This window comes from Artibeus jamaicensis, unplaced genomic scaffold, assembly GCF_021234435.1.
Source record: "Artibeus jamaicensis isolate MK-2021 breed Jamaican fruit bat unplaced genomic scaffold, CSHL_Jam_final contig_851, whole genome shotgun sequence".
Classification (NCBI taxonomy): Eukaryota; Metazoa; Chordata; class Mammalia; order Chiroptera; family Phyllostomidae; genus Artibeus; species Artibeus jamaicensis.
The window spans coordinates 12,698,137-12,724,971 of NW_026521986.1; the positions used below are offsets into that span (position 1 = coordinate 12,698,137).

The following is a 26,835-nucleotide window of genomic DNA, read 5'->3' on the forward strand; positions in this document are numbered from 1 at the left end:
TGAAGGGATCAGGTACTATAGGGTTGAAGCAGCAGCTTCTAGAGGGGACAAAGGAAGTTAAGAAATGTCTACCATTCTCCTTGTGTCCAAGCCCAACAGCTCTCAATATGGAAGGCATGTCCTTATTTAAGTGAACTGTAGCCCACTCGGCTCACCATCTCCATCACTGCCACACATCAGATCAGAGTCTATTATATGCCGGACAGCGAAAATACTTGAGTTCACAGCCCACTGAAAGGTGGCACTTGGATAAACAAGAAAATAATAATACAGTGGTAACTGCTATAGTAGAACTGAAAACAATGTATAATGATGTCAGGAAGTAGGCATAGTCAAATTTATTTGTGGAATCAAGAAAGGTTATTCAGAGAAGACAGAACTGGGTGCTGAAATAGCTTTTCTGAATGTTCAAGGTGGGAAGGAGGGAACGGACAGAAATAGTGGACATGCTGGGCAGAAGACGGCAATACAGGACATGGCAAGCCTGGGCTCCAAAAATATTTGCTTGAAAGTATGATGGGCGAGCAAGGTATATGGGAGCTAAACAGTAGGAAAGGCCTAGCCACAGAGGGCCTTGTAGGCCTGCTAAAGAATTCCACCTTAATTCTGTGGGCAATTAGGAGATACTGGAGGAATTTAAGCATGAACAAACAGACTGGCATTCTTAAAACATCACTTTGGCACCAGTGCAGAGGAGCTGGAAAGAGAATGACAGGAGGTAAAAAGACCACACCAAGATCCCAGGTCAGAGAAAATGAGGGCTGAGCTTTCTCGGTTGAGATGGGGATGGAGAGAAGGTTTTATAAGGTAAATGTAAGGGAGACGCTGAGGATCCTCTCTGGTTTCTGATTTGGGTAAGTGGGTGGAGAGGCACCACAAACTAAGAGTGTAGAAGAGAAGTAAAAGCAAGTTTGAGAGGGAAAGGATAGGACTTCGGTTTTAAGACAAGCAAAGTTTGAGGTGTCTGTGCAGCATCCAGGTGGAGGCGTGCAACAGGTAATTGGATATATAGGTGCGAAGCTCGGTGGAGAATTCTAAGATGGAATTTGAGATTTGGGAGACAGCATTAATGGGAATAATAAGAGGGGCCAAGGATAGAAAAGACTATCAATAATTAAAGAATTGGGAGAAGATGAGTTAAGTCTTGGAAATATGAGAAAAGGAATGGCCAGAAGCACAGGAAACTGGGAGACATTAGGGTGACTGAAACCAGGGGCCTCAGAAATGATGGGATGGTCCAAAATGTCCAATGTTGCAAAGCAATCAAGTAAGAAAAGCTGTGCAAAGTGCCCATCGGATTTAGCAATGAAGAAGACACGGCATGGCGACAGGGTTGTGATCGTTAATTTTATCTGTCAAAGTGGCTAATGATTTATCATCATTAAATTATTAAGCTTTAAGGAACTTTTCCCAACAGTAAAGCTTCTTGAAAGATACCCTTCGGCAACAATAACAGATCATGCTTATATGCTGACTGGGCAAAGCTAGTGGAGGGCAGAAGACTGAAGGCCCAAGAAAAAAAGAATAATTTAAAAATATATTTTATTTATTTATTTTCAGAGAGGAGAAGGGAAGGAGAAAGAGAGGGTTGGTTGCCTCTCCCACGCCCCCAGCCAGGACCTGGCCTGCAACCCAGGCTTGTGCCCTGACTAGGAATTGAACCGGTGACCTTTAGCTTTCCAGGATGATGCCCAACCCACTGAGCCAAGCTGGTCAGGGCAAGAGAGGAATAATTTAGAAAACAAAGTCATCCAGGAGGTGGGACGGGATGAGGCAGATACACAAGTTTTAGACAGGAAGAGGGATGACCCCCCTTTCCTTGAAATGGAGGGGTAAAGTGAGGCTGAGTAGAAATGAAGACATTTTAAAAGGGGGTTTAGCAAGTTGAAGGAGTTTACTTCGCAGAGTCACAAATTTATCTGTGAAGGAAATGAGATCGCCTACTTTACTTCGCTGGGGAGGAGAAGGCAGACAAGCAGAGAAGAACAGAAAGACTTACAATAGCAGTCTAGGGGCAGTGTAACCTAGGGACTGAAGCACGAACTCTGAAACCAGGCTGCTGCCTGGGTTTGGATTCTGGTTCTGCCACTTACTACATGACGGAGGGCAAATTACTCACCTTCTCTATGCTTCAGTTTCATTACCTGCATAACGATGCTAATAATCTTATGTACCTCGTGAGATTATTATGAGGATTAAATGAATTAATATACTTAAAAGGTTTAGAACTAGGATGGCCATATACTTTTGTCTAAAACTGGGACCCCTTTGCAAGTGAGACAGGTGTTCGACCGGGGCTGTTTCAGGCAGACCGGGACAGCAGTCGTTGCGCAAACCACAGTAACTGCCCGTATTTAGCCAACACACACACACGAGCACAGTGTTCAGTACTTGTGGAAGGTACGCTCCGTAAGGGAAGGGTTGTTTCCAACTTTATTGTTCACTGCCATAACCTTGGAGCTTAGAACAATGCCTAGTACAGAGGAGGAGTCTAAGGAATATTTGCTGACGGAATCAATGTGCTAGATATTTGCTGTTGGGAATAGGAAACAGCTGATCAGTGACATAGCAGACCCCCAAATGGCACTGAAAATCCTGTGTAGATTTAAATGAGAAGTTTTATTAGTCGGCTTACTGAGCAATTGTAGCCTGCAGTGTTCACTATCTGAGCCAACAGATCAAAGTACTTCAAAGTTGGAAGACTAAAGGTGGGAAAAATAAAAGGCCATTTTAAAATAGGAATATTCCCCATTAGCCTCCTTACTATGCAGGGGTGTCCAACTTGCAGCCCACAGGCTGCATTCTGCCCAGGACGGCTATGAATGTGGCCTGACAGAAAACTGTAAATTGCTCTGGCTGGTGTAGCTCAGTGGACTGGGCACGGGCTTGCGAACCAGAGGGTCGAGGTTCGATTCCCAGTCAGGGTACATGCCTAGGTTGCAGGCCAGTTCCCAGCGGGGGATGTATGAGAGGCAACCATACATTGATGCTTCTCTCCCTCTCTCCTTCCCTTCCCCTCTAAAGATAAATAAATTAAAAATCTTTAAAAAAATTGTAAATTTACTTAAAACCTTTTTTTTGCTCATCAGTCTTCGTTAGTGTCTGCGTATTTAATGTGTGGCCCAGAGATGCCGAAAAACTGGACTCCCCTGACAGGGAACTACAACAGTTTATTGGCCCAATTATACTGCTATCGAAACATCTCTACTTTTTTGAGGTTTGTCTTTATAACGGTGTTGTACTAACTTCTCAGTGAAGCAGTGTATTTGTCATAGCTCATGACCTCTGACCTCTCTAAAGAGGGAAGAAAACAGACAACATACATTTTTTTGTATTCGATTCTACGCCTGGGTGCTGGCACCTAGATGTCACTCCGGTCGGTCACATTACAGCTACTGCCACCAGCCTCTGAGATATTAAGGCTCCGAGACACCGGTAGCTGAGATTAAGTCCAGCCTTCCCCTCATAGGTTCTATATAGTGGCGATGCTTCTGTATTATTTGTGAACTTTATGGTCTTTCATTCTGATAATATAAATAATATTTCTAAGAAATTCTTAGAAAGTCATAGAGAAAAGATGAAAGTTTTTGTTTTTGTTTGCCCTAAAACTGTCCACTTAAAACTAATACCCAGAGAGATAAGAACAAGTCAGCTAGCAAAACAAACAAATCACCCAGAGTCAATATGAAATGTACAGTTTACATACATCTTAGTGACACAAACACCTCTTTTTTCTTTCTAAATTCAGATAGAGAAAAAGAAAGAGGTCAAGGTGTGGGAATCACTGTGAAAGAGGTGAAAAGTACATGTCCAGATGGATGTAGGCCAAGTTGAGGGTGAATTTGCCACAAACACCTCTTAACAAAAATACTACAGCCCTGACCAGTGAGGCTCAGTTGGTTGGGTGTCATCCTATAAACCCAAAGGCCAGCGATTTGACAGGCAATCAATTGATGTCTCTCCCTTTCTTCCTCCCTTCTCCTCTTTCTAGAAATAAATACAAAAAATCTTACAAAAAAGACTACATACTTCAGAAACTAGTAACAATGTGGTGAGGTAATGCAGATGTAAGATATTAAGAGTTATTTCATCACCACTGTTCCAACATTTCTATTTTAATAATGATTTCCAGGTTCTGGGTAGAATTCACACCGACTAGTGTCAATATGCTTAAAAACTGTTTTGAAACGAAGAGAAAACTGCTTATTCTTCGAGGAAAGAAAATGAGTCTAACATGGAGAGGACTTCAGTTAACTCCAAATTTAAACTGGTGACATCTGAGTAGAAGGCTCAAGCTAACCTATGAATGAAAGATGACAAATGTAATTATAACTTTCAAGTAACCACTCAACCCTTTAAATATCCAACTTAGAACTTTAGAATTAACATCTGCCTTAAATACCTTTCATTATGGGCAGAGAGAAACCGACAAAGAAATCAAGCAGGCTGACGCTGGAGAGAATGACCGCAGGTAGTGGACCTATTATGACTTAGTACGTTAGGAAGCTCACACATACTGCAAAGAAATGTTCCGAGAATCGGAACGAGGAAACACCAATGAAGAAACACAATGGTTGCAAAAACAACACAGATAATAGTAATTTAAACAAGTTCAGTAAACTGTAACATCACTTCCCCTAAATTTAAAAGCTACTCATGACAAAAATTAACTGAAATAGCTAATTACAATAAAACAATAAAGAACTACCACTACCCATCAATCTATCTCCAGAGTATTTTGTTTAAGTAGACACCATTTTTTATAAGAAATAAATTGAAAAAGGACAAAGATCACAAGTTGGTGATATTCTCAGTAGGCTGACAGACCCTTACAGGTACTCTTTCATTTTACATATTAGTGTTATCTAGGAGAGTACTTCAGATTTCTGGTTGGAGAAACAAAAATTTAAATTGTTTAAATCAGAAACTGGCAAATTTTGTATGTGAAGGACCAGATAAATATTTAAGGCTTCACAGGTCATATGTTCTGTGTCACAACTATGAACTCTGCCACAGCAGCACAAAAGCAGCCACTGACAATATGTAAGCAAATGAACATGGTTTTGTTCCAATAAAACTTTATTCACCAAAACAGGCAGGGTGCCACAGTATGCCGACCTGATATAAATCATCATAATCCCTAAGAAGTGATCATTAATTAAATCTTTTTGAAGAAGAATTCATTATATTGAGATATTAAATCTGTTTGAAATTGTATCTCTGAATTATTTTTCTTTTCTGTTTTTGTTGTTTTCAAATGTGCTTATCTCCTATTATTTTATACTGTGACTCAGATCTCAGGTGCTTTCCAGCTCTAAAGTTCTGATTCCCCAAATCCCAGTGAGATAAGAGCATGCAATTAATCAACATAAACAGAATATTTGGAGGCAAGACAATTCTGCTAGGCATATGACAGCTAAGAGCAAAAAGGCTAAGCAAATGTTCTAATGTAAGCCAGCGTGAAGAAATGCTATAAAGACACATGGAAGCGCAATTTGGCAGAGCCATGAGCTATTACAAAGCAACAGCAGCCAACAGTTCGGGCAGCTGGGGCACAGCATGTCACTCTTTCTGAGCAACAGTGATTTGCTTTCACAAAGTTCTGCTACAAACCAAAGAGACCTTCAAGGGTACCCAATGTATAAAGAATCACAGGTCAGTCCTCCGTGCACATCTGCACACTAAGAAAACCCAGTCATTACAGAGTATTAATATATTAACAGGCAACCGACCATGACATGGTGTGCCTTGTAATAAATCAAGAAGACTTCTCTGCTGTCACAGAAAACTTGGCTTCATTTTTTTTAACTGTAGAAAAGCCTTAATGTCTTATAATTTGATGACATTTGAATTTCTGAAGAGAATCGTGTAATCAACAGATTTTATCCTCTAATTCCAAGATACAGTGAATATTCCTGAAAAAACAAAGCAGTTAAGGGGAAAAAAATGCAGCTTTCTATAGGATTTGAGACTGCCACAATCTCTAAAGGCTGCTTCACTGAAAATACAGTAACTTTTAGTCCAGGACACTAATGTACGGTATTTCCTGCATTTTCTTAAGTGCAAAGGGCCTTTAAAGGCTTTCCCCCCAAAATAAGGATGGTAGCATATATAAACCAAACAGCAAAGTAGGCAGCATTATAAGAAAAAGCCAAAAATATGATCCTGAACTCCAAAGAAATGGAGTGTTTCAAGGAAGGGGAGGAATGGGCTATGTCATCCTATCAACTGTTGATAGGCTGAATAAGGTGACGAAACCACTGGAATAGTAATACAGAGGAAGAACGGACAAGAACAGCTTTGGTGGAGTGATGAGGGCAACGTGATTAAATGGGTTTAACAAAGGAAGGGGGAAGAGGAACTCTAGGCACTAAGAAGAAACCTTTTTTAAAAAGGATGGTTTGTTTTCACATTAGTGGACAATCCACTAGAGAAAGAAAACTGGTGGTGGAGGAGGCAGGTAGCACTGCTGGAATGAACAGGAGCTGGAATAATCAGAATCCACTGGAGGAGCTGGCCGCAGCCAGCAGCATGCTCACCCCTTAAATAAGAGGGAAAACAGAGCATGTGGGCATGAACGCAGGTCGGTATCTCTGTTTTGAACATATCCTAGGTTTTACGTGCAAGATTTCAATGTCTGGAATACTGGCAACTAATTCCAAGTTATAAACTGTGCACAGGCCATACAACACGTTTGTGGGAAGCATTCGGGCCCTCAATCTGTGTCCTCTGCATTGGGCCCTTCTTCATTCATTTTAACTAAGGTCCACCTGAGGACAGCACAGGCCAACACTTCTGAATGGCAGAACATTAGTATGGGGGAGGTGAAAGGACTCTGCACCATGTTTCAGAAAACCTTGGATCCAGGGTAGGCACTGCCATTGACTACTAGCTGGGTGACCTCTTTGAGCTAATTCATTCATTTGTAAAATGTAGTTTCATGAACTATCCTGTCTAATTCACGGAGGTGTTGTGAGTAGCAAATTAGAAAGTAGGTCAAAGAATATCAAAACCTATAAAACTACATATAAACATAAGTAAATGCCTGTAAGATAACAGAAAATATATATTGGTCTTGGTCCCCAGTTCCTGGCACAGAGCTCCCCAAACCCTTGGAATTTTCTGAGTGGTAAGAGCACTAGGAGCATCTTTTGGTCTAATGAGGTGATTCTGGGAGGGCCCCTGGATGAGAGCTGGTCACCAGAAAGACCCAGCTCTGATTAGAAGCTTGGAGTTTTTAGCCTCACCCTCCATTCTCCAGAGAGGGAAGAGGAACTAAAAATGGAATAATAATCATGCCTATGCGAGAAAGCTCCCATAAAATCCCAAAGGTAAGAGGTTCAGAGAGCTCTCAGGTTGGCAAACACATCCACACTGGGGGGGTGATGCACCCCAACTCCACAGGCGCAGAAGCTCTGGAGCTTGGGATCCCCCAGACCTCGCCCTATGTAGCTCCTCATCTGTATTCTTTACCACTTCCTTTGATAAACTGGTGTGTTTGCCTGAGTTCAGTGAGCTGCTCTGGCAAATTAATCAAACCTGAGGAAGAGGTCATGGGAACCTTTGATTTGTAGCCAAACAACTGGACAGAAGTTGTGAGCAACCTGGGGACCTAATACTTGCAGCTGGTATCTGAGATGAGGTGGGACCGGTGTTGCAGGACTGAGCCCCTTTCCTGTGCATCTGACACTATCTCCAGGTAGACAGTGTCAGAATTCAGTTCAACTGCAGGATACCCAGCTGGTGTTGCAGAGAACTGCTTGGTGTGGGAAAAGTCTCCACGTATTTGGTGACCAGAAGTGAAATATTCTGTGTGAATAATACGGGGGACACAGGAAAAAGACTTACAGGAGGTATAATGAACGGAGTTTTTCTGATACAACAGCTTTAAAAAGAGACCTAACATGGAGATTTAAGCATTTTATGTCTCTGTGTTCAGTTAGTTCCTCATAGAAAAGGGAATATAGATTACTTAGCTCATGCGGTTCCTCAAATACATTAAAATTATAAAATCCTTTTCAAATGTTAAATGCCCTATATAATTACTTGGTAATAAAGTACTGGTCTAGTACAGACAAAAACACAAATGAAGAGGCATATAACACTTCCTAAAAAGTTGATTACATTCTTGACTTCCCTAAAATAATGAGCAATTTAATGTGCTAGTGTGGGAAAAGTTATTCCAGGTTCTCAGTTTTTCCCTATCTCCTTTAAGATGTGTATAAACTTACAATGGGTTAATAACAGAGCCAGTGTCTGTCCCTATGGATGGAGCTTCTGGGGGCACTACTCCCAACAGCAGGTGAGGCAGGAACAGGAAGTGGCTGTGCAGTCAGGTCCAGGATGCAACTTAGGGAAAAGCAGCAGCAGTCCTTCCAGCCATGACTTACGAATTCAGAATCGGAGCTAATAATTCTTACATCTACCTACTTTCATGCCAAATGTGTTTGATGGAAACACTTCTTAATACCTGTTGTTCTCATTATGCTGAACCATTAAGTCACACATGATGTGAAGGATAAGAAAAAAACCGAACTTTATGGGGAACTGTGCTGGATTAAAAACTCCCCATCACATACTATTCTATGAGATTCTTCATTTTCAGCTTTCGTCAAACCACAATTGACCTAGCAAACTCAACAGCCAATTCTCTTTCACCAGCTTATTTATTGTAGAACAGTGTGGACTTGAGTTGAATGATGGCAACTTGAAAGATTTAAAAGGCTCCAAAGTTAAGCTTTGCATTTAAAAGCACAGTTCAAATTAAGATTATGATTGATGCTTATTTTCCCCTGACTCGGTTTTCCAAACTCTCTGAATGACTTACTGTAATTTTTTTAAGTTGTATATTAGAATAAAATCGCCCTGCCATAAAAAGAACTCCCCTGCAATAACATCAAGAAAACTCTCTGACAGTCACATTTGTACATGGATGCCAGTGTGGGATTACTTAGCACCTTTGAAGGAAATCCTGTGGGCGTCAAACTCACTAATATGATTTAAATATCTCTAAAGTAAGTATGTTAATTCGAATCACTAAAAAAGACTCTTTAAAACTTTAACTAATAAAAAAGTAAATTAACTAGAGACAAATCCAAAGTGAACTACTACCTTTGAAGAAGTCAGGGAGTAAAAATAAGTTTCCAGGAAGTTCTTTATTTATTAGCATCCTTTAGGGTTGAACCTTTTAAAGTCTGCTTGTAAATGATATGGAAACAGAGCGACTATACAGTATAGTGATTAAGAGTGTGGGCGCCAGAGTCAGATCATCTGCGTTCAAGTCTTAGCTTCTCCCGTTTACTGTATCTGTGAATTCAGGTGGGTCACTTAGCCTCTGTAAAACTTCCATTTTCTTGCAAATTAGGGAGAATAATAATTTCAAGGTTGTTGTAAAGAGGAAGTGAGATGATTCATAATTTTCATTTTCATGTCATCTAGGTTTGTCATGTGTCGAAATGCAGTGAAAACAGCGATGAAGTGTGGTGTGGCCCCGTCCGGCTCTACTCTATGGGGGCCGGGGCCCCACTGTGGACAGTGGGGAACACTGCCGCCTTGGGACTCATTCTGAAACAAGACCTGCCTTTGTTTCTCAACGCCGTATTATAAACCTCAAAAAATATACCTTTAACATGTTTATATATGGAGTAAATTTCAACAACCTAGCCTTCATAGACAAGGTTTACTATAGTAGACATATTAAAAACTAATCACTTGGAAAATAAAAATTGTGTAATAATTGTGGGGATGTGGAATTGTTTTGAGAAATTCTATTTGGAAAAGAATAAGCACTCCACAAAAAAACATTTCCTTAGCAATGAAGTTCCAATTAATAATAATGGAAATGTTTATAGAATTAGTTATTTCTAGATATGATCCCAGATACTATGGACCCGTTAATTTGATTTAGACTCGAAACGTCTATTAAAAATTTTATGGTGACGTGTGTGGCAGGTCAGTTCTACAACTTTTTACTTCAGATTGACAGCAATAACTAAATCAAACCATTCACTCTAAAAGTTTTCAAATTTGTTTACATTAATATAAAGGTACCCTAAACAAGAACATGTAAAAATGAGTTATTACTAAAATATTTACTTGAGAAGGAAAAGGGAACTACTGTTTTATAAAACAAATTTTCAAAGTAATAAAACCTGTGTAAAAATAATTGTGATGGGATTTTTATTTTCACATAAACTTTTAGTAATTTACACTGCTATCCAATGACACAAGTTTCTTCTGATACTTTCGAAGTCTGCACTATTTCGTAACACTCAAAAGTAAATGTGGACACGAAAATGTTACAAGTGTATTTACCTACTTGTACCTACATCAATTCTAAGGAAATCTGAACACTAAACGGTCATTGCTTGAAAGCATCTACAGAACACTCCACATATGACGGATACTCAATAAACTAATCAAGATGGTTTTTCTTAGATAAGTAAGTAGCCCGGGTTAAAAATCATAGGGTCCCCAAAGATAAGTTTATGTACTTTCAATTACTTCACCTGAAATTTAACTTAGATTGAAAAAAACAGTGTTGAGTATAAAAGCTGGGAAACATTTAATTTTCACTTGAATTTAATTATTTCTCCCATTTCTCTGTCAATACTGAACAGTAAATAAAACCCACTTGTTAAAAATTCAGCTAATATGCTAATATAAAGTTTCACGAGATCAAATTAAACTTAACACCCAGTCTTAAAGAGACAGTCCTTTTCTAACCTACTTTACTTATTTATTGGGCTTTCCTAGGAATCATCAGATTTTTTATCAACAGACATAGGTAATATCATAGATAGCAACTTTCTAATTCATTAATTTCCATATATAGTCAAATCAATTCCTGTATTATAGAGGTACCGAAGCTATATTTCTTTTTTTTTTTTAAATACATCAGTGCTATACTAGGGGTGTAACTCCTTATAAAGCAAGCACAAGTGTGGCATCAAACTTACTTTTCCAAAGAAGCCTTTGAAGAACTTCCTTTCCTGGAGGAACAGGGGGACAAGTCGAGGGCTATTATTGAATAGGCTAAATGTCCCAGGGTTTCACACCAATAAGCACATAAGGAAGTTGGGTAAAGGGCAAAGTAGGAGAAGGGGGTGGGGGGGAGTGAGTTTTAAAGAGTTATCCGTACAAGGAGTGACATGAAAATGCAGGGAAACATACTGTGTGTGGCTTAAGAATCCATGGAAAGAATGAGGAGAAATCAGAGCCTGTATCCATGCAGAGCACCTAGTTAGTTCAGTGTTCTCTATTTACTCTTAAAACAGAGATTATCCAAATTTGGTAGCAGAGAAAAAGATTAGGACATACTAGTTTTGCGAGATTTGCATTTTAAATTTCATAATAGTGAGTAGTCAACAGAAGACTAGTTCCATATACATATTTCAGTTGAAAAGTGGTCAACTATGTGGAAGTCATCAATTAAAAAGCCAATTCACATTCAAATGACCACAAAATCACATAGCAACACAAAAAATTAAATTGTGAGTGCACAGCAAGGGTCCTTGTCTGACTTTTTCTTACTGAGTTCAAGAGGTCATTTAGAAAATGCTTACTTATGCATTAGGATTAATCTGAACATGTGTTGATCGATCCCATGACAATCCAGGAAATAATAAATATATTCTATTCCAGCATTTGGGGTGGTGGTGGAAGAGGACATAAGCAGGATAAATGGTAATGGGAAAAATAAAAATAAGTAAATAAATAAATAAATTAATTAATAAATTAATTAATTCTATTCCAAACATAGAATAAATCATTCATAAAAAACACAAGGCTGATGATCTCACTGGAGCAGAGAAAACAAATATATGAGAATATAACCACATCTGTGAATAACTGAAACATAAGGAATAGACTTTTGTTTTCTTTTTAAATGTTACTGTTTTAGAATAAAGAAACTCACATGGACAGTTATAAGTACATGAGAGAGACATAGTTATCTATGGTCCCAGCACTGATTTTTAAGCATATACAAATTTTAAAAACTGGTCATCATTTAAAATCTGAAGAATTTATGCAAAGTAGATGGCTTCTAATTCACCCAAGCTACCTTACCTTTATCTTTCCTAGTTTTGGTTAAACTACACTTTAAACCTTTACTTTTTATAATTAGTTTCTAATGATGGGCAAATGTCTAGAAAAAACCAACTGTATTGAAATTTGACTCTCTCAGACAATTTATAGTCATTCGAACACTAAATGATTTGTTTGCTCCCGAAGTTCTGAAAATGACAAACAGTATCAAATATTTCCACAAAATGTTTTGAACTTAAGCTGGAAAAATAATAAAGTAATTGGGGTAGATATCACAGTAAGACTAACTTTATTTCTGCTGCCAAGTTTGGTGACCCTAGTTTTGTTAGACTGAGCAACCATCAGCTTTTAAGGATGCAGCCAAAGTTAAAAGATTCACCATTCTTAGGGGACAGTGAGGTGAGGGAAAGAAACCTATTAATATTTAATTTAGCTCCCAGAAAAGCGCTTGTTAAATGAACATGGAGTATGCCTTCTTTTCATAAAAGATCTCAGATGTTAATGAAAAAGGTCGACATGCAAAATGCATAAAAAGACAGTTATTAGAAAATATTGTTTTTAAAAAACAATTAAGTTATGATTCTTTTACCTGCTAAAACAAAAACATATATTAGAAAAAAATATATCAAATAGTGAATAAAAAACCCAACATATTAGAAACTGGTAGTATAATGAAACTAGTCTTAAACCAAGACAGAGGAAGAGACACTTACAGAGACAATGGGAAGAAAGGACCTTTCAAAAGGAAGGGCATCTTGGATCAGTGTCAAGCAAGACAACCAAAGGTCCAATGCACTCTTTACAGAACAGACTGACATTACTCCTCCCCCAGCACTGACTATGATGTAAAGACACTGAAAATGAACAACAGATCATCCACAGACAATATCTCATACAATCTAAATCCCTAAGTGGCTAATTTGTGAAATTATGGCACAAGGTAAGTGAGTTAAAAATAGCTATAACTAACTCTATGTATTCGAAGTAAAAAACAATTGAAATATATTTAGGCTCTGAGAAGCATATGTTTCAAACACTATCTTGTTTAGTTATAGTCTCTTTTCATTTGAAAATATTACATTTGCAGATAACTTTTAATTTAAAATAATCCTAAATTTTAAGGAACTACAAGGAAAAAGCAAGCTATGTTGCAAACTACTGTACTTCCTCAATTCCCTATAAATTTAGAAAACACTAGAATATTAGATTTTTAGTTTAAGTATCATTTAAGTGATAAGTTTATGATGTTTACTTTGCTACTTAACTGGTACATCTGAGCTACATAAGTCTTCAAAATTTAAAAACTTTGACGTTTAAACTAGTTCCACAGATACACAATTTTCCTTTAATATGTAGGTTGTACACTTTTGCATTTGCTTGCATTTATGTGAAACTCTAAGAGCATGCTTTATGATCTATTATGTAAACAGAAACTGAAATACCTCTAGAGACAGAGCTTTTGGCAAAACATAAGCATCTGGTATACCTAATCGTAGATGTTTGTTATAGATTATAGATGTCCATTAGGATCAATGTTTGGTAAGAGGGGAGGCAACTAGAAATTTCTGCACCGTAAAAATGTGAAGAGAGAAGTCATGAATTTTTGTGGACTAATAGCATCTGAGAACAACAAGCTGAAGACTTCCACCTTCTGCAGCCTTCTCAGTACAGCATTATACAAGGGGAAAGTTTGAGTGTAATAAACAGAAAATTGACATCAGTTAGCTAAAAATTCAATCTTATTTTTCGTTTTTATTAAAGATAACTTTAATTTAAATACGCATACCTGACAGTACAATGTAGGACGAGAGATACTAGAATATGAATGTCACTGATGGAGTGTTTATTGATTTGAATGGGACACACAGTAAAAGCTAGTTGCTTTTTACTTAAACATTAGGACTTTCAATTTGAAAAAAAATATGTTGAAAAATTAACGGTCAAACGTCTATAGGTATCTAGTAAAACTTCCTGTGTATTTTACATTTTTTTTGGTAACTTGTCAAAAATGAAAATAAAAAGGTTTTATTTTTAAACTTAACTTCCTTTCTTTTAACTCATTTAAATTGATTTAGTTGCAGAAATATGTGTCAAATAAGAGTAGCCAGGGCTGAAAACTGGCTCACGTATACTCAGTGAGAACGAAAGTATTAGCCAAGGGTGTTTGATTTAGGAACTGTTTGCATTTTTTTTTTTCATTTTTATTTCTGATAAATTCAGAAATATTTCTTACTGTTGCAACCAGTCGCTGAAGTCAGGCTCTCACCCCAGCACGCAGTTCTGTGAAAGTGACGCAGCCCTACTGATCGCGTGGTAGCAGCAGCAGAATGAAGGGCACTAAGAACTGTGCGCGCCTCAGGGTGGGGGCACTGCGTTTAGTTCGATCTCGGACAACACACGTTTCCCTACATAAAGTCGTAACCCTTCACTCCAAGTCTCCTAGATAGGGGTGGTCTGAAAAATTTGAAAGAACTTCTTGAATGAAAATTTCAGAAATGGTCAATTTCCCCTCAAAGTTCAAAAAGTATGTACAGAAAAATAATCAACATATCTAGAACTTAATTTTAGTCATAAAATACCACAGGGAAATAAGGATCCTTTAGAATTATGCAAAAGGATTTTATAAACTTTAAACATAAAAAATAATTATGCTTCTGGTAATTATTATGAGATTCAACTTGACCACATGTTGAGGACTGAACTGTTTTCTGCATTCATTTCAGAAATATTTTTTGAGTGGCTACTATGTGCCAGGCACTGTTTTAAACCAAGTGGCAATGTGGTTCCTATTTCTGGTGAAAATAAAAACCCATTAAAATTTATTATTTAAATAGTCCTGTACTCAAATCATGCTTATAGCTTATAATCTTCTTGGCCAAGAATACAAGAAGGTAAAATAAAACAAAAACATTCACTTAACTAAAAAATTGGTTTTAAAACTAGGCAAACAGTGGCTATCTCTGGGATTGCAAGAGATTTTATATACTGTTTTTGTTCATTTGGATTTTATACAATGAACTCTCACTACCTATATAATAAACAGATGTTTTCTATTTAAAAGTATGTTTAAAATATAACTAGACAGTTAAGAAGGTTAACTGCTCACTAAACAACTAAATGCCATTTCTTAATATATACCTTCTAGGAAAATTTAAACCATCCCTAGATTTTCCTCATTTAGAGAGTAAACATGAAGCTACACTGAGTTAAAAGACTTTCTAAAGGCTGACTCCACAGTGACCTTCTAACAGTAAGTTATAGGAGTTATAAGATTTTAATAACTATAGTTTGTTTCAGGTATATCTAGTCTGTTCATAGTTTCATCTGCTGCTTTTAGTCATTAGTTTATGGTGTTTAAAATGTCCTTTAAATGACTACAGCGTGGATCATTACATTACTTTTTAAAATATTCTTAGCTAAATTAATTTTTCTAGCAAACTTAAAATTATTTTGTTAAAGAGGAGATTGAATTTATATTTCTTATAAAGTGACAATATCTGTAGCTATATTTAATTAGGGAATATATTCAGGTAGATATGGCAAGTCTATAAATTATAGTTGTATAATTTATAAAACTATAAATACATGGATGTAAGTCCCTTTAACATTATGATCATTGGAGGGCAAAGACAGACTAGGGAGGGCTTCAATTGTTTAACAATTTAAACACCCAAAATCTAAGGTAAAGGGCATGTGTGTGTACATACGTGTTCTGCTGTCTATACTGGTTTAGTTTTTATTTCATTACTTCTTTGCATAGTATAATCAGTTATTTTTTTCTTCTTTTCCCTTCTACAACAGACTCGGGCATTTCTTCCAAAATATAATCCACTTCTCTGAGTGGTTGCTTTCTTGATTTTATAACTTTTATATTGAAGAATTATAGAAAAAAGGTCATACAGAATGTACCAAGAAGCAGAAAAGTTCTGATTATTAAGTAAATTGAGAAAAAAAAGCACTCATTAGTAGCCAAACTTGTGGCAGCCCCCATACCAGCAAACCCAAAGCAACGAGTATTTAATGCTATTTGGGGCAAGGGCATGCAGAAGTAATGCTTAAAGCTTTCAGAGCAAAGGTGGGTGGGGGCGGGGAGGCCACACACCGGAGAGACGAATGGTTGAAGGGAGCCGTCAGATTTTTCAAAACATTTCCCAAATATATCCAAAATGTGAAATTAACACTTCCATCTGAACCTTTGTGAGCTCTGAACCCATTCTCTCCTTTTATTAAATACACAGGCATGTGCCTAGAATGTGTTCTATGGCATAAAGGCAGAGTAAACATTTATCTTAGAAGAGGATTTTTCCATTTCAAGTGTGCTGCAGTTTGTGCAAGAGGCAGAGAAATATATTGTTTATGTTAGAGGGTGTAGAGAAGGAAACTGGGAGTAGCAGTCAAGATAGTAAGTCCTCCCCAAAAGTAAACCTCACGAGCCTTCCACACAGAATCTCTATCTTCTATTTTTTCCTTGAAAGCTGTTTTTTTATCATAGACTTAAAAACAGTAATTTATAACCCAGTTATCACAGTTAAGACACTAAATGTAACAGTTTTATCCTGGTTTTAGAATGTTATTCATTTCATTGTTTAATACGGGTTCTTAATCAAAAGTATCTTTTGGATAATGTCTGGCCTAAATTGAAGAAGTTGTTCTTCATAACTTACACGTTTGGATGGACAACATGAGATGTTCTTTATTAGTGAACTTACTTCTTTTGCCTTAAGAGAAAGACTGTTCTTACTGGATTGTGCATCACTAAAATTTACTGAGCAAAATCTTTTTAAGAAAATATTTACAGCATGTAGACCAACCCTGGCAACCATGAAATACATACAGCTTTCAATCTTTTTACAGCATCTTCACAGACGTGCATTCCTCTTGACTCATCAACTTCTACGTGGCCAAGGTACTGTAGGAAGAAGAAAAAAGTTAGGGCTTTTGTTATGTTTATTGAGTAGCTACTGTATGATAGGAAGTAGATGGTAGAAAACTGAATATTGACATTTCTACACTCAAGAAACTCACAGCCATTGTAGAAAGTTAAAATAATGTTACTTTACTTACCCTCAGTGTCCTCAGATGAATGAGATGTATAATAAGTGTCTCAAAAAGTTATTATAGAAGAGTATGAGGCAGGCACTAAATGTTATCTGAATCTAGTGGATCTGAGCTATTGCCTGTGCTAGAAAGTTATTTTATCTCTAAATAAAAAACCACCCCAAAACACACAAATATTTAAAAAGGCATAAATAAAAATACCAGTTATTCCAAGGCTGAAGAGTTCACACACTCCTTTTAGGGGGAACACATAAGAGCAGGGCAGAAAACTGAAACAAAATTTAAGGTCGTGCATCTGAGCTTTAAAAGATGTGTAGCATTTCAGGAGGTAGAAATGGAAAGTTTAGGGAACTATTTTAGGCAGAGGGAATTCAATAAAAGTGAGAGATGTAGACCAGGATAACTACAGATAATCAAGCATTATTACTATTTGGCTGGAATATGACGTACATGCACTTGGGGAACTGGAATGCTAAAACGAGTCTGTGCTTAATCTCAGAAGCAATGGAGAGCTAATAAAGCTTTTATTTTCCAAGGTGGTAATAGGATTCAAATTGTACCTTAGTATGGGAATAGTCTTAGATCAGAAAAGCAGAAGGAATGGTAGCAGTACGGTAAGTACTCTTTTTTAAAAGGAAATTTAGGGTCTGCTTCTGGGTAAGATGGAGTAGACAAACTTGACTGCCCCATGAATGAAACAATAAAACCTGGAGAGAATGCCTGGAGCACCTATTTGAGGTTTCTAGAAGACAAATCAGAGAATAATACCATAATCAAAGATACTTTTGAACTGGCAGGGGTTTACCTCCCCCTACCCTTACCTTCCTTGGTACCTCCCCTGTGGCAGAGAGAGAACTCTGGGGAAAGCACTGTAGCTCTGGCTCAAGGACCAGGTAAGAGAAATTCTCATCCTCAGAAAGAGAAGAGGAATCCTCTTCCCTTTCACTCATCTCTTTTTCTTTCTTCTCTCATACTCTAGCCCCAAGGAACCCTGTGACAGCAGCGGTGCTGGTGGCAGCAACGGAAACCACCCCTGTAAGGGAGGGGAACCTTCCTCTCTGCTCAGTGAACTGTGATTCCAGGAGGGTGGAGCCAACCCCCCTTCTGCTTTTCCCCCCTCTCTCTGTGTCTCCCACCATTTGGCCCCGGAATGGAGGTGAAATAGTGGGAATGCATGTATTCCCGCTGTACACAGAGTTTAAGGAACTTGTCCAAGGCCATTAAGCTAATGAAAGCTCAAACTCATGTAGCCTGATCCAGTCTTATAATGCTCATATATTGAATTTTTCATTTTTACTCCTATCATTTCAGTGATGAATAAATGCACAAAACCAATGTAGAAAACTTCTGGACTTCAGGTAACAAAATACTTGAGGCCTCAATTACAAAATTCATGAACTAAGGTCAAAATAATTAAATGTCTAAAGAATTGTAACATCTATAATTTTGAATACACGTTAAATAAAACAGCAAGAATGCTCACATTTTAGCTGTGGATAAGAAGGGGCGCTGTGATAAGTCTAACAGAAAGAAGCCTCACAGGGGGACCTGGTCATACATTCCTTCCTGGCAGGTCATGGAGTGAGTCATGCCTCGGACCTATAACCTCCCCAGTGAAAGGTTATCTTTACCTTAAATGAGCCCTGCCCACTTTTTTAACCACTGTAAATATTTTTTTAAAAAATTTAATGTATTGGGTGACCTTGTTTAATATGATTATATAGGTGTGCTTTTCTGACACGATCTGTGTGCCCACCACCCAAAGTCAGATCGTCTGTCACCATGTACCTGGACCTTTACCTTTTCCTGCCCCCGTCCCACTTCCTGCTGGTAAGCACCATAATGTTGTCTGTGAGTTTCATTTTTATATTTCACATTGGAGTCAGATCACATGGTTCTTAGCTTTTTCTCACTGGCTTATTCACTTAGCACCATATTCTGAAGGTTCATCCATGTTGTCATAAGTGGCAACATTTCATCTTTTCTTATGGCTGAGCAGGATTCCATTATATATATGCACCATACCTTCTTTAGCTAACCTCTTTTATTCACAACTCTTGTCTTGGCCACTGTGAATAATACTGCAAAAAACATGGGGTACACATATCTTTGCAAATATATGTTCTCAAATTTTGGGGGTAGATACTCAGAAGAGGGGTTGCTGGGCCCTATGGTAACTCTATTCTTAATTTTTGAGGAACCTCCATACTGTTTTCCAGAGTGGCTGTGATGAGAGGACTCAAGAATTGGAAAATTTCAGTTTTAGTTAATATCAATAAACTTAGTACTTGATGCATGTGAAAAGCTATTGTTTCAGGTACTGAAGGTGTGACCCACCCTGACTGCAGGAGACCATGGGGAGGACTCCAGCAGTCAAGGTGGCACCTGAGCCACTGTGCTCCAGACCACACCCTCCGCACAGATCAAGACCACAGCCCTGAACACAGGTAATGAATCACAGGTCCACAGATGAAAGAATGCTGCAGCTTTTTATCTGATTAACCTTTTCCCTAAATTCCAAATCCCTTACCCACACTTTTCTTCTCCTTTTAAAAAGAGTGAGTTTGAAATGGAATGTAAGACAGTCTGTTAGGTTATATAAACCTCCGTCTTCTCAGATCAAAGGCATCTGAATAAGGCGTCCATAAAGATCCACTCCCTGTCTCTGCTTACTGGTCCTGGTGGTGACAGGCAGCACGAACGCCTGTGTGTGGACTTTCCCAGTGTCAGCTGGATCAGTTTACATTCCCACCAGCAGTGAATGAGGGTCCTTTTTTCTCCACAACCTCTCCAACATTTGGTTATCACTTGTTTTCTTGATCCTCTCTCTACTGTTTTTGTACATCTAGGTTAATAAACCTTTGGGATGCCTTTTTCAGCCCACCCTCAAGGGAGCACATAATCTTGTTAACTACCCTGCAATCAATCCCATCCCATGTAATCTTGTAATTCCTGTAATCTCCCTCATGCGCCCCCCCCCCCCCACCAATTACACAAGTATAAAAAGAAACGGCAAACTGTTATTCTGGGAAACATTTTTCTCTGAAGCATTTGAGATCTTGCTCCTGGTATGTAGTCAGTTTGGCTCAAACAAACTCTTATAAAAGTTTTCCATAGGTTTGGATGTTCTCTACATCAAAATGGTGAATCAAATAATGGATTATATATAGTTCTAAACTGAAAGAGTATAACCTTTTTAGGGAAAATCTGAATAATACAAAATCCAAGAAGATACACAATCCAGCCCTGCATAACAACCTTTCATTTCAGTCAAAGACAAACCACATATACAACAGTGGTCCCATAAGATTAAAATGGAGCCAAAGAATGCGTATTGCCAAGTGACATCTAGCTGTCTGAACATTCTAGTGCAATGCAACGCACAAATACCATTGTGTTACAATTGCCTACAGTATTCAGTACACTGACAGGCTGTACAGGTTTGCAGCCTAACAGCTGTAGGGGAACAGATTTTTGTCACTCCAGAATATGTCTCTTTGGCATAAGGATTATTTTAGTCTTGCTAATTTTAAGAAACAACATAAAAGAGAAGCTCTGAAATCCAAGTAGAAGTTACTTTTAATAAAAGACATTTACTTTATAAGGGAAATCTCCATTTGTAAGGTGTCTCCTTTGCTGTACCAGAAATAAGAGAATAAGTTTATCTTTAGAAAGGCTTATCAATACAGAAGACAAGGATTTAAATATGCTAACAATCTGATACTTCTCACCAAGGTGGAGGTATAGGTAGACTTGCTTCCCTCCCTGCCCAACCATAAGAAACATAACAACCAATATAAAAACAGAAAACAAACAGAAGTGCCAGAAAATCAAACTGTATAGAAGGCCAATAACCAAGAATTTAAAGAAGAAACATTCATCCACACAGGTAGGAGGGGCAGAAAGGACGCAGTATGGCGTGGTGGGGTGGCAGAATGGGCAGTCCCAAATTCACCTGTGGATAACAACTGGGGAGCAAGTGATCCCTGCCTCAGGCTAGACCTTCCAGCTCAGGGTACCAGTGCAGGGAAATAAAGCCTCATGACCACAAAAACCAGTGGGGGTTGGGGTGGCAGAAGAAACTGCCCGTCTCTCAGGAGAGCCCATTTAAAGGGTCCACAAGATACTATAAGGTACATAAACCCACTCACTCTGGGAATCAGCACAGGGCAGCAGCTAGAAGGGGGCAGTTGCTTTCGGGAAGTGGGGGAAGTAACTGGAAACTGGGTGAGAGCTGAACAAGTGGCATTGTTCCCTCCCTGCCCCCTCTTCCACACACAGTGCAGAGTGGCAAGGCGGACTGCACTGCCATGAATACCTAAGGCTATGCCCCTTACATCATAACAGGCGCGCCAACACAGGGTGTCAAAGCAGCTCTACCTAATACACAGAAACATAGGGAGGCTGCCAAATTGAGGAGACAAAGACATATCGCTCAAATGAAAGAACAGACCAAAACTTCAGAATAAGAATAAAGTGACACTGAGATAGCCAACCTATCAGATACAAAGTTTAAAACACTGGTGGTCAGGTTGCTCAGAGAAATGATTGAGCACAACCACAAAATAAAGGGAGAAGTGAAGGCTATACAAAGTGAAATAAATAAAAATACACAGGAAACCAACAGTGAAGGGAAAGAAGCCAGGATTTAAATCAATGATTTGGAACAGAAGGAAGAATTAAACATTCAACCAGAATAGAAAGAAGAAACAATTCAAAAAATGAGGAGAGGCTTAGGAACCTCTGGGATAACTTTAAATGTACCAACCTCCAAATCACAGGGGAGCCAGAAGAAAAGGAAGAACAAGAAGTTGAAAACTTATTTGAAAAAATAATGAAAGAAAACTTCCCCAATTCAGTGAAGGAAATAGACACCTAAGTCCAGGAAGCTTAGAGAATCCCAAACAAGATGGACCCAAAGAGGACCACACCAAGACACATCATAATTAAAATGCCAAAAGTTAAAGATAAAGAGATAATCTTAAAAGCAGAAAGAGAAAAGTGAGTTACCTACAAGGGAGTTCCCATAATACTATCAGTTGATTTCTCAAAAGAAACCTTGCAGGCAAAAAAGGTTTGGCAAGAAGTATTCAAAGAGATGAAAAGGAAGGACCTACATCCAAGATTACTCTATTTAGCAAAGCTATCATTTAGAATGGAAGGGAAGATAAAGTGTTTCCCAGAGGAGTTGTAAAGCTAAAGGAGTCATCATTACCAAGCCCTTATTATATGAAATGTTAAAGAGACTTAAGAAAAAGAAGAACAAAATTATTAATATTAAAAGGGCAACAAAGTCACAACTATCAACAACAGAAACTAAAAAAACAAAAACTAAGCAAACAACTAGAACAAGAACAGAATAATAGAAGTGGATTCATATGGAGGGTTATCAGTGGGGAAGGGGGAAGGAGAAGGCAGAGAATGGGGAAAAAGGTACAGGGAATAAGAAGAATTTGTAGGTACAAAATAGACAGGGGGATGTTAAGAATAGTATAGGACAGGGGTGTCACCTTCATTTTCAGTGGGGGCCACATCAGCCTCGCAGTTGCCTTCGAAGGGCCAAATGTAGTTTTAGAACTGTATACATGTAACTACTCCTGGACTAGGGGAAAGGAGCTTAGCGCTGCTATCGGGTAGAAATGAGGTGCCCAGCCGGATATAACGGGGAGGAGGGCCAGATTTGGCCTGTGGGCTTTGTGTTTGCCACCTGTGGTATAGGAAATGGAGAAGCCAAAGAACTCATCCGTACAACCCATGGACATGAACTAGAAGGGGCATTGCTAGAAGGAATGGGGGCACAAGGTGGAGGGAGGCAAAGGGGGAAAATGGGACAACCGTAACAGCATAATCAATAAAATATACTTAATAAATGCAAAAGAAAAAATAAATATGCTAACAACCGTACCCCTGTTTACAGTGCTTTTCCTGGTAACCTCCCTTAACTGACACTCCCCAAACCCCTAACAACTTCATTTGTTTTCACCTGAAGATGATATTAAAGGTGGTGGCTTCACCCACTTTGGCTCAATAAGAGTTAGCATGAGCTTTAAGACAGAGTCCACATTTAGTCATCTCTGCTTACACCTTTTATTAAATTAGAAAAAATTAATTTAGAATTATAGGCTGTTAGAAATGTCATGTTTGGTGGCTCTGTCAACTAGTTCTGGATGTTTACACTGAACTCACCACACCCAGAAATAATAAAGGACTCAGCCACTGAAGACTCCTTGTGCATCGTCTACTCAGATATTGCAGAGACAGGCATACGGCACTCAAGTTCTGGGAAGCTGGATTTTTCAGCTTAGAAGACAGTAATGAATGAACTTTTAAAATAACTCTGGTTGGATTCAGCTCTAGGAAGTATTTCTTCATGTTCAGTTGATATGTGGCTTTTATAAAACCCCGATAATATATTCTTAGTTCCTTGGTTCAATGAAAAAAGAAAATCAAATACTGGGAAAGGGGAAAATCCCAGCAACTCTGTGCCTGCATCACTGTTCCGCCGTTTTAAGAAATTCCGCTACCTCGTCATTGGCACTTGGAACGCTGTTATACATACTGCAGAGTTTTTAAAATTTGTTATATTTTAAATTTACTCCCCAACTGACTACTGACGTGAAATGACAACTATATAATTACATTATGCTGAATTTCCTATTTTGTTCTATTGATATTTCTAGTTTCTAGTTTGGAAGCATTTAAAAATTATTATAGGTTAAGAATATATTGTATATCTGCTTTGCATGATTACTTTCACTATTTTTTCTGCCACAGAATTTTCCTGGGTATTTCTCACACTTTTTCCTCAAGATCAACTTTGGAATAATGCTTTCCAGTTCCTATCCAAGGAAACCTTTGGGATTTTCATTAAGATTGCCTTAAATGTACTGATTAAGAAAAGCTGATGTTATAATATTGACCTATTCCACCTAAAACTATTTTTTAAAGTCTTTTACATCTGTGAAGTTTTATGGTAGCCTTCAAAGACACTCTTATACATTTCTTTCTAGATTAGTATTTAGTAATTTTTGTTGCTACTATGAATGGTTTTGCCCATCATTTATTTACATATATGCACATATATTCTTTTTAATAGACTTTAGTTTTAGAGCAGTTTTAGGTTCACAGAAAACTGAGCAGAAAGCACAGAGCACTTCCACATACCCTCTGCTTGCTCCTCAACTTCCTCCACTATCAACACCCAACACCGGAGTAGTACATTTGTTACGATCAATAACATCACAGATTTAAATGATATCGAGATATCATTTAAAAAAATTTTTAAAGATTTTATTTATTTAGAGAGAGGGGAAAGGAGAAAGAGGAAGAGAAACAGCAATGTGCGACAGATACATCAATCGGCTGCCCCTCACAATGCCCCCAACTGGGGACCTGGTCTGCAACCCAGGCATGTTCCCTGACTGGGAATCAAACCAGTGACCTTTCTTTTCAGGTTGTGGGCTGGGGCTTAATCCACTGAGCCACATTTCCTGGGTGAGACATCATTTTCACCCAATATCCATAGGTTACATTAGACTTTACTTTTTGTGTTGTATATTCTATGGACATTATAAATATATTATGACATATATCCACCACTGTACTACATACAAAATCAAAATACAGTTTCGCTGCCCTAAAAACCCCATGTGCTCCTCCTATTCATCTCCTTCTTCCCACTAACTTTTGGCAACCACTGATCTTTTTACTGTTTCCACAGTTTCATCTTTTCCAGAACGTCATATAGTTGGAACTATACAGCATGCAGCCTTTCAGATGGGCTTCTTTTACTTAGTCATATGCATTTAAGGTTCCCTCATTTCTTTTTATAGCTTCACAGCTCATTTCTTCTTAGTGCTGAATAATATTCCATTGTCTGGATGTACTACAGTTTATTTACCCATCCACACACTGACACTGATCTTTGTTGCTTTCAAATTTGGGCAATTATGAATAAAGCAACTATAAACATCTGTGTGCAGATTTTCTTGTAGGCAGAAGTTTTCAATTCATCTGGTTTGAGTGTGATTGCTAGGCAAATTTTAAGAGTTTGTTTAGTTTTCTAAGAAACTGCCTAATTGTCTTCTAAAGTGGCTGCACCACTTTGCATTCCCATCAGCAATGAATAAAAGTTGCTGTTGCTTCACATCTTTACCAGCATTTGGTGCTTGGGATTTTGGCCACTCTAATATGTGTGTAACCCATTATCGTTTTATTCATACAATATATAATTTGTCTTTTTCTCTCTGCTTTTAAGATTTTCTTAGTCTTTGGTATTATAGATTCCATTCTCAATCACTTGTGTGAAACAGACTAATATTTTGTAGTAGCTTTATTAAGATATATAATTCATGTAACATACAATTTACTCACTTCAAGTATACAATTGAATAGTTTTTGATATATTATATTGTTAATTTTTATAAAGATTTTATTTATTTATTTTAGAGAGAGGGAGAGAAACACTGATGTGTGGGAGAAACATTGACCAGTTGTCTTCTGCATCCACCCAACTGGGGACCTATCCCGCAACCCAGGCATGAGCCTGACTGGAAATGGGAATCAACTGTGTGTGTGGGGCTCTGCCTGAAGAGCCCCCCCATCAGCCACAGATGAGAATAAATCTATCAAGACATGATCTGCTTGGGGAGGAAAGGTAGCCGATCTGTCAAAGGAGAAGGGCCAGGAGCCTATTCCTCAGTGTGCGCTTTTACTGGTTTCAATTTGCAAAAGAATACAGTAAAGCTCATCAATCATTATCAAGCAGTAAGGATCAAACAATAGATAACAAACAAAGAACTGTGAGGGCTTATTCTGAGTCAGCGTCAGATAGTCAAAGGGCCTGGGAACTTTGGGAAACAAACTCATTTTATGCTTGGACCCTTATCAGAAAACTGAGGGTATTCTTAGCAAAGCAGGTATCACAGAAATTAATGCACTCTTTCTTAGGCCTGATCCCCCTAGGGAAACACACTTTCTAGCACAGGGCAGCACCCACCTCCGGCATTGTTTTGGGCTTAAGTCAGGTGGGGGAAGTAAGGCAGCCAAGAAATTAGGAGACTTCTCACAGACAGAATGAGGACTCAGGTTATGTCAAAACCAAAGGGCATGGGTCCATTGCCCCCTTTTACTATAGCCCCCCAAGTCCTTCCCTGAGGGCCCCTTCAGGACTGTGCCTGTCTTAGGTCATCACTCCCTGGAGAAATCTTACCAGTCATGGGCTAACCAGTCATCTGCCCAGGGCCAAGCAGGGTGTAGTAAAAGGGGGCAGAAGCGGTACCCCTACCAGGAAGATAAGCTTTGTCTCCTTAGTGGCTTATGGTCCCAAGGTCCTTTACTTAACCTTAGCCATGGGGGATTATAATTTCTGAAACCAGGTAGGGTTGTTCCTAACAAAACTGGTGACCTTTCACCTTGCGGGATGACACCCAACCCACTAAGCCACACTGGTCAGGGCTATATTAATTTTTGAAAAGTGTGGTAAAATGCATGTAACATAAACCTGCCATTTAACCCAACTTAAAGTGTACAATTCTGTGGTATTAATTACATTCACAGTGTTGGGCAACCATCACCACTATGTATTTCCTAAAGCTCTTCATCACTTCAAACACAACCATTAAGCAATAACTCCCCAGTTCTCCCTTCCCCAGCTCCTGGTAAACTCTAATCAACTCCCTGTCTCCATAAAATTGCCTTTCTAGATATTTCATATAAGTGGAATTATAT

The 26,835-nt window shown here is 38.3% G+C and overlaps 1 protein-coding gene across 11 annotated transcripts in view; it reads right to left on the minus strand.

Moving 5' to 3' along the window:
* NUMB (NUMB endocytic adaptor protein) overlaps nt 1–26,835 on the minus strand; it is a 136,333-nt gene that overhangs the window by 16,865 nt on the left and 92,633 nt on the right. For 8 of the 11 annotated variants that reach the window (XM_037127756.2, XM_053673306.1, XM_037127746.2 and 5 more), the window contains 2 exons: nt 16,883–16,957; nt 10,959–10,991 (listed from right to left, as the gene is read on the minus strand). In XM_037127756.2, the coding sequence (XP_036983651.2) occupies nt 10,959–10,991; nt 16,883–16,957 (108 nt within the window). The remainder of the gene's footprint in view (nt 1–10,958; nt 10,992–16,882; nt 16,958–26,835) is intronic. The other 3 variants (XM_053673311.1, XM_053673313.1, XM_053673310.1) reach the window with 1 other exon arrangement.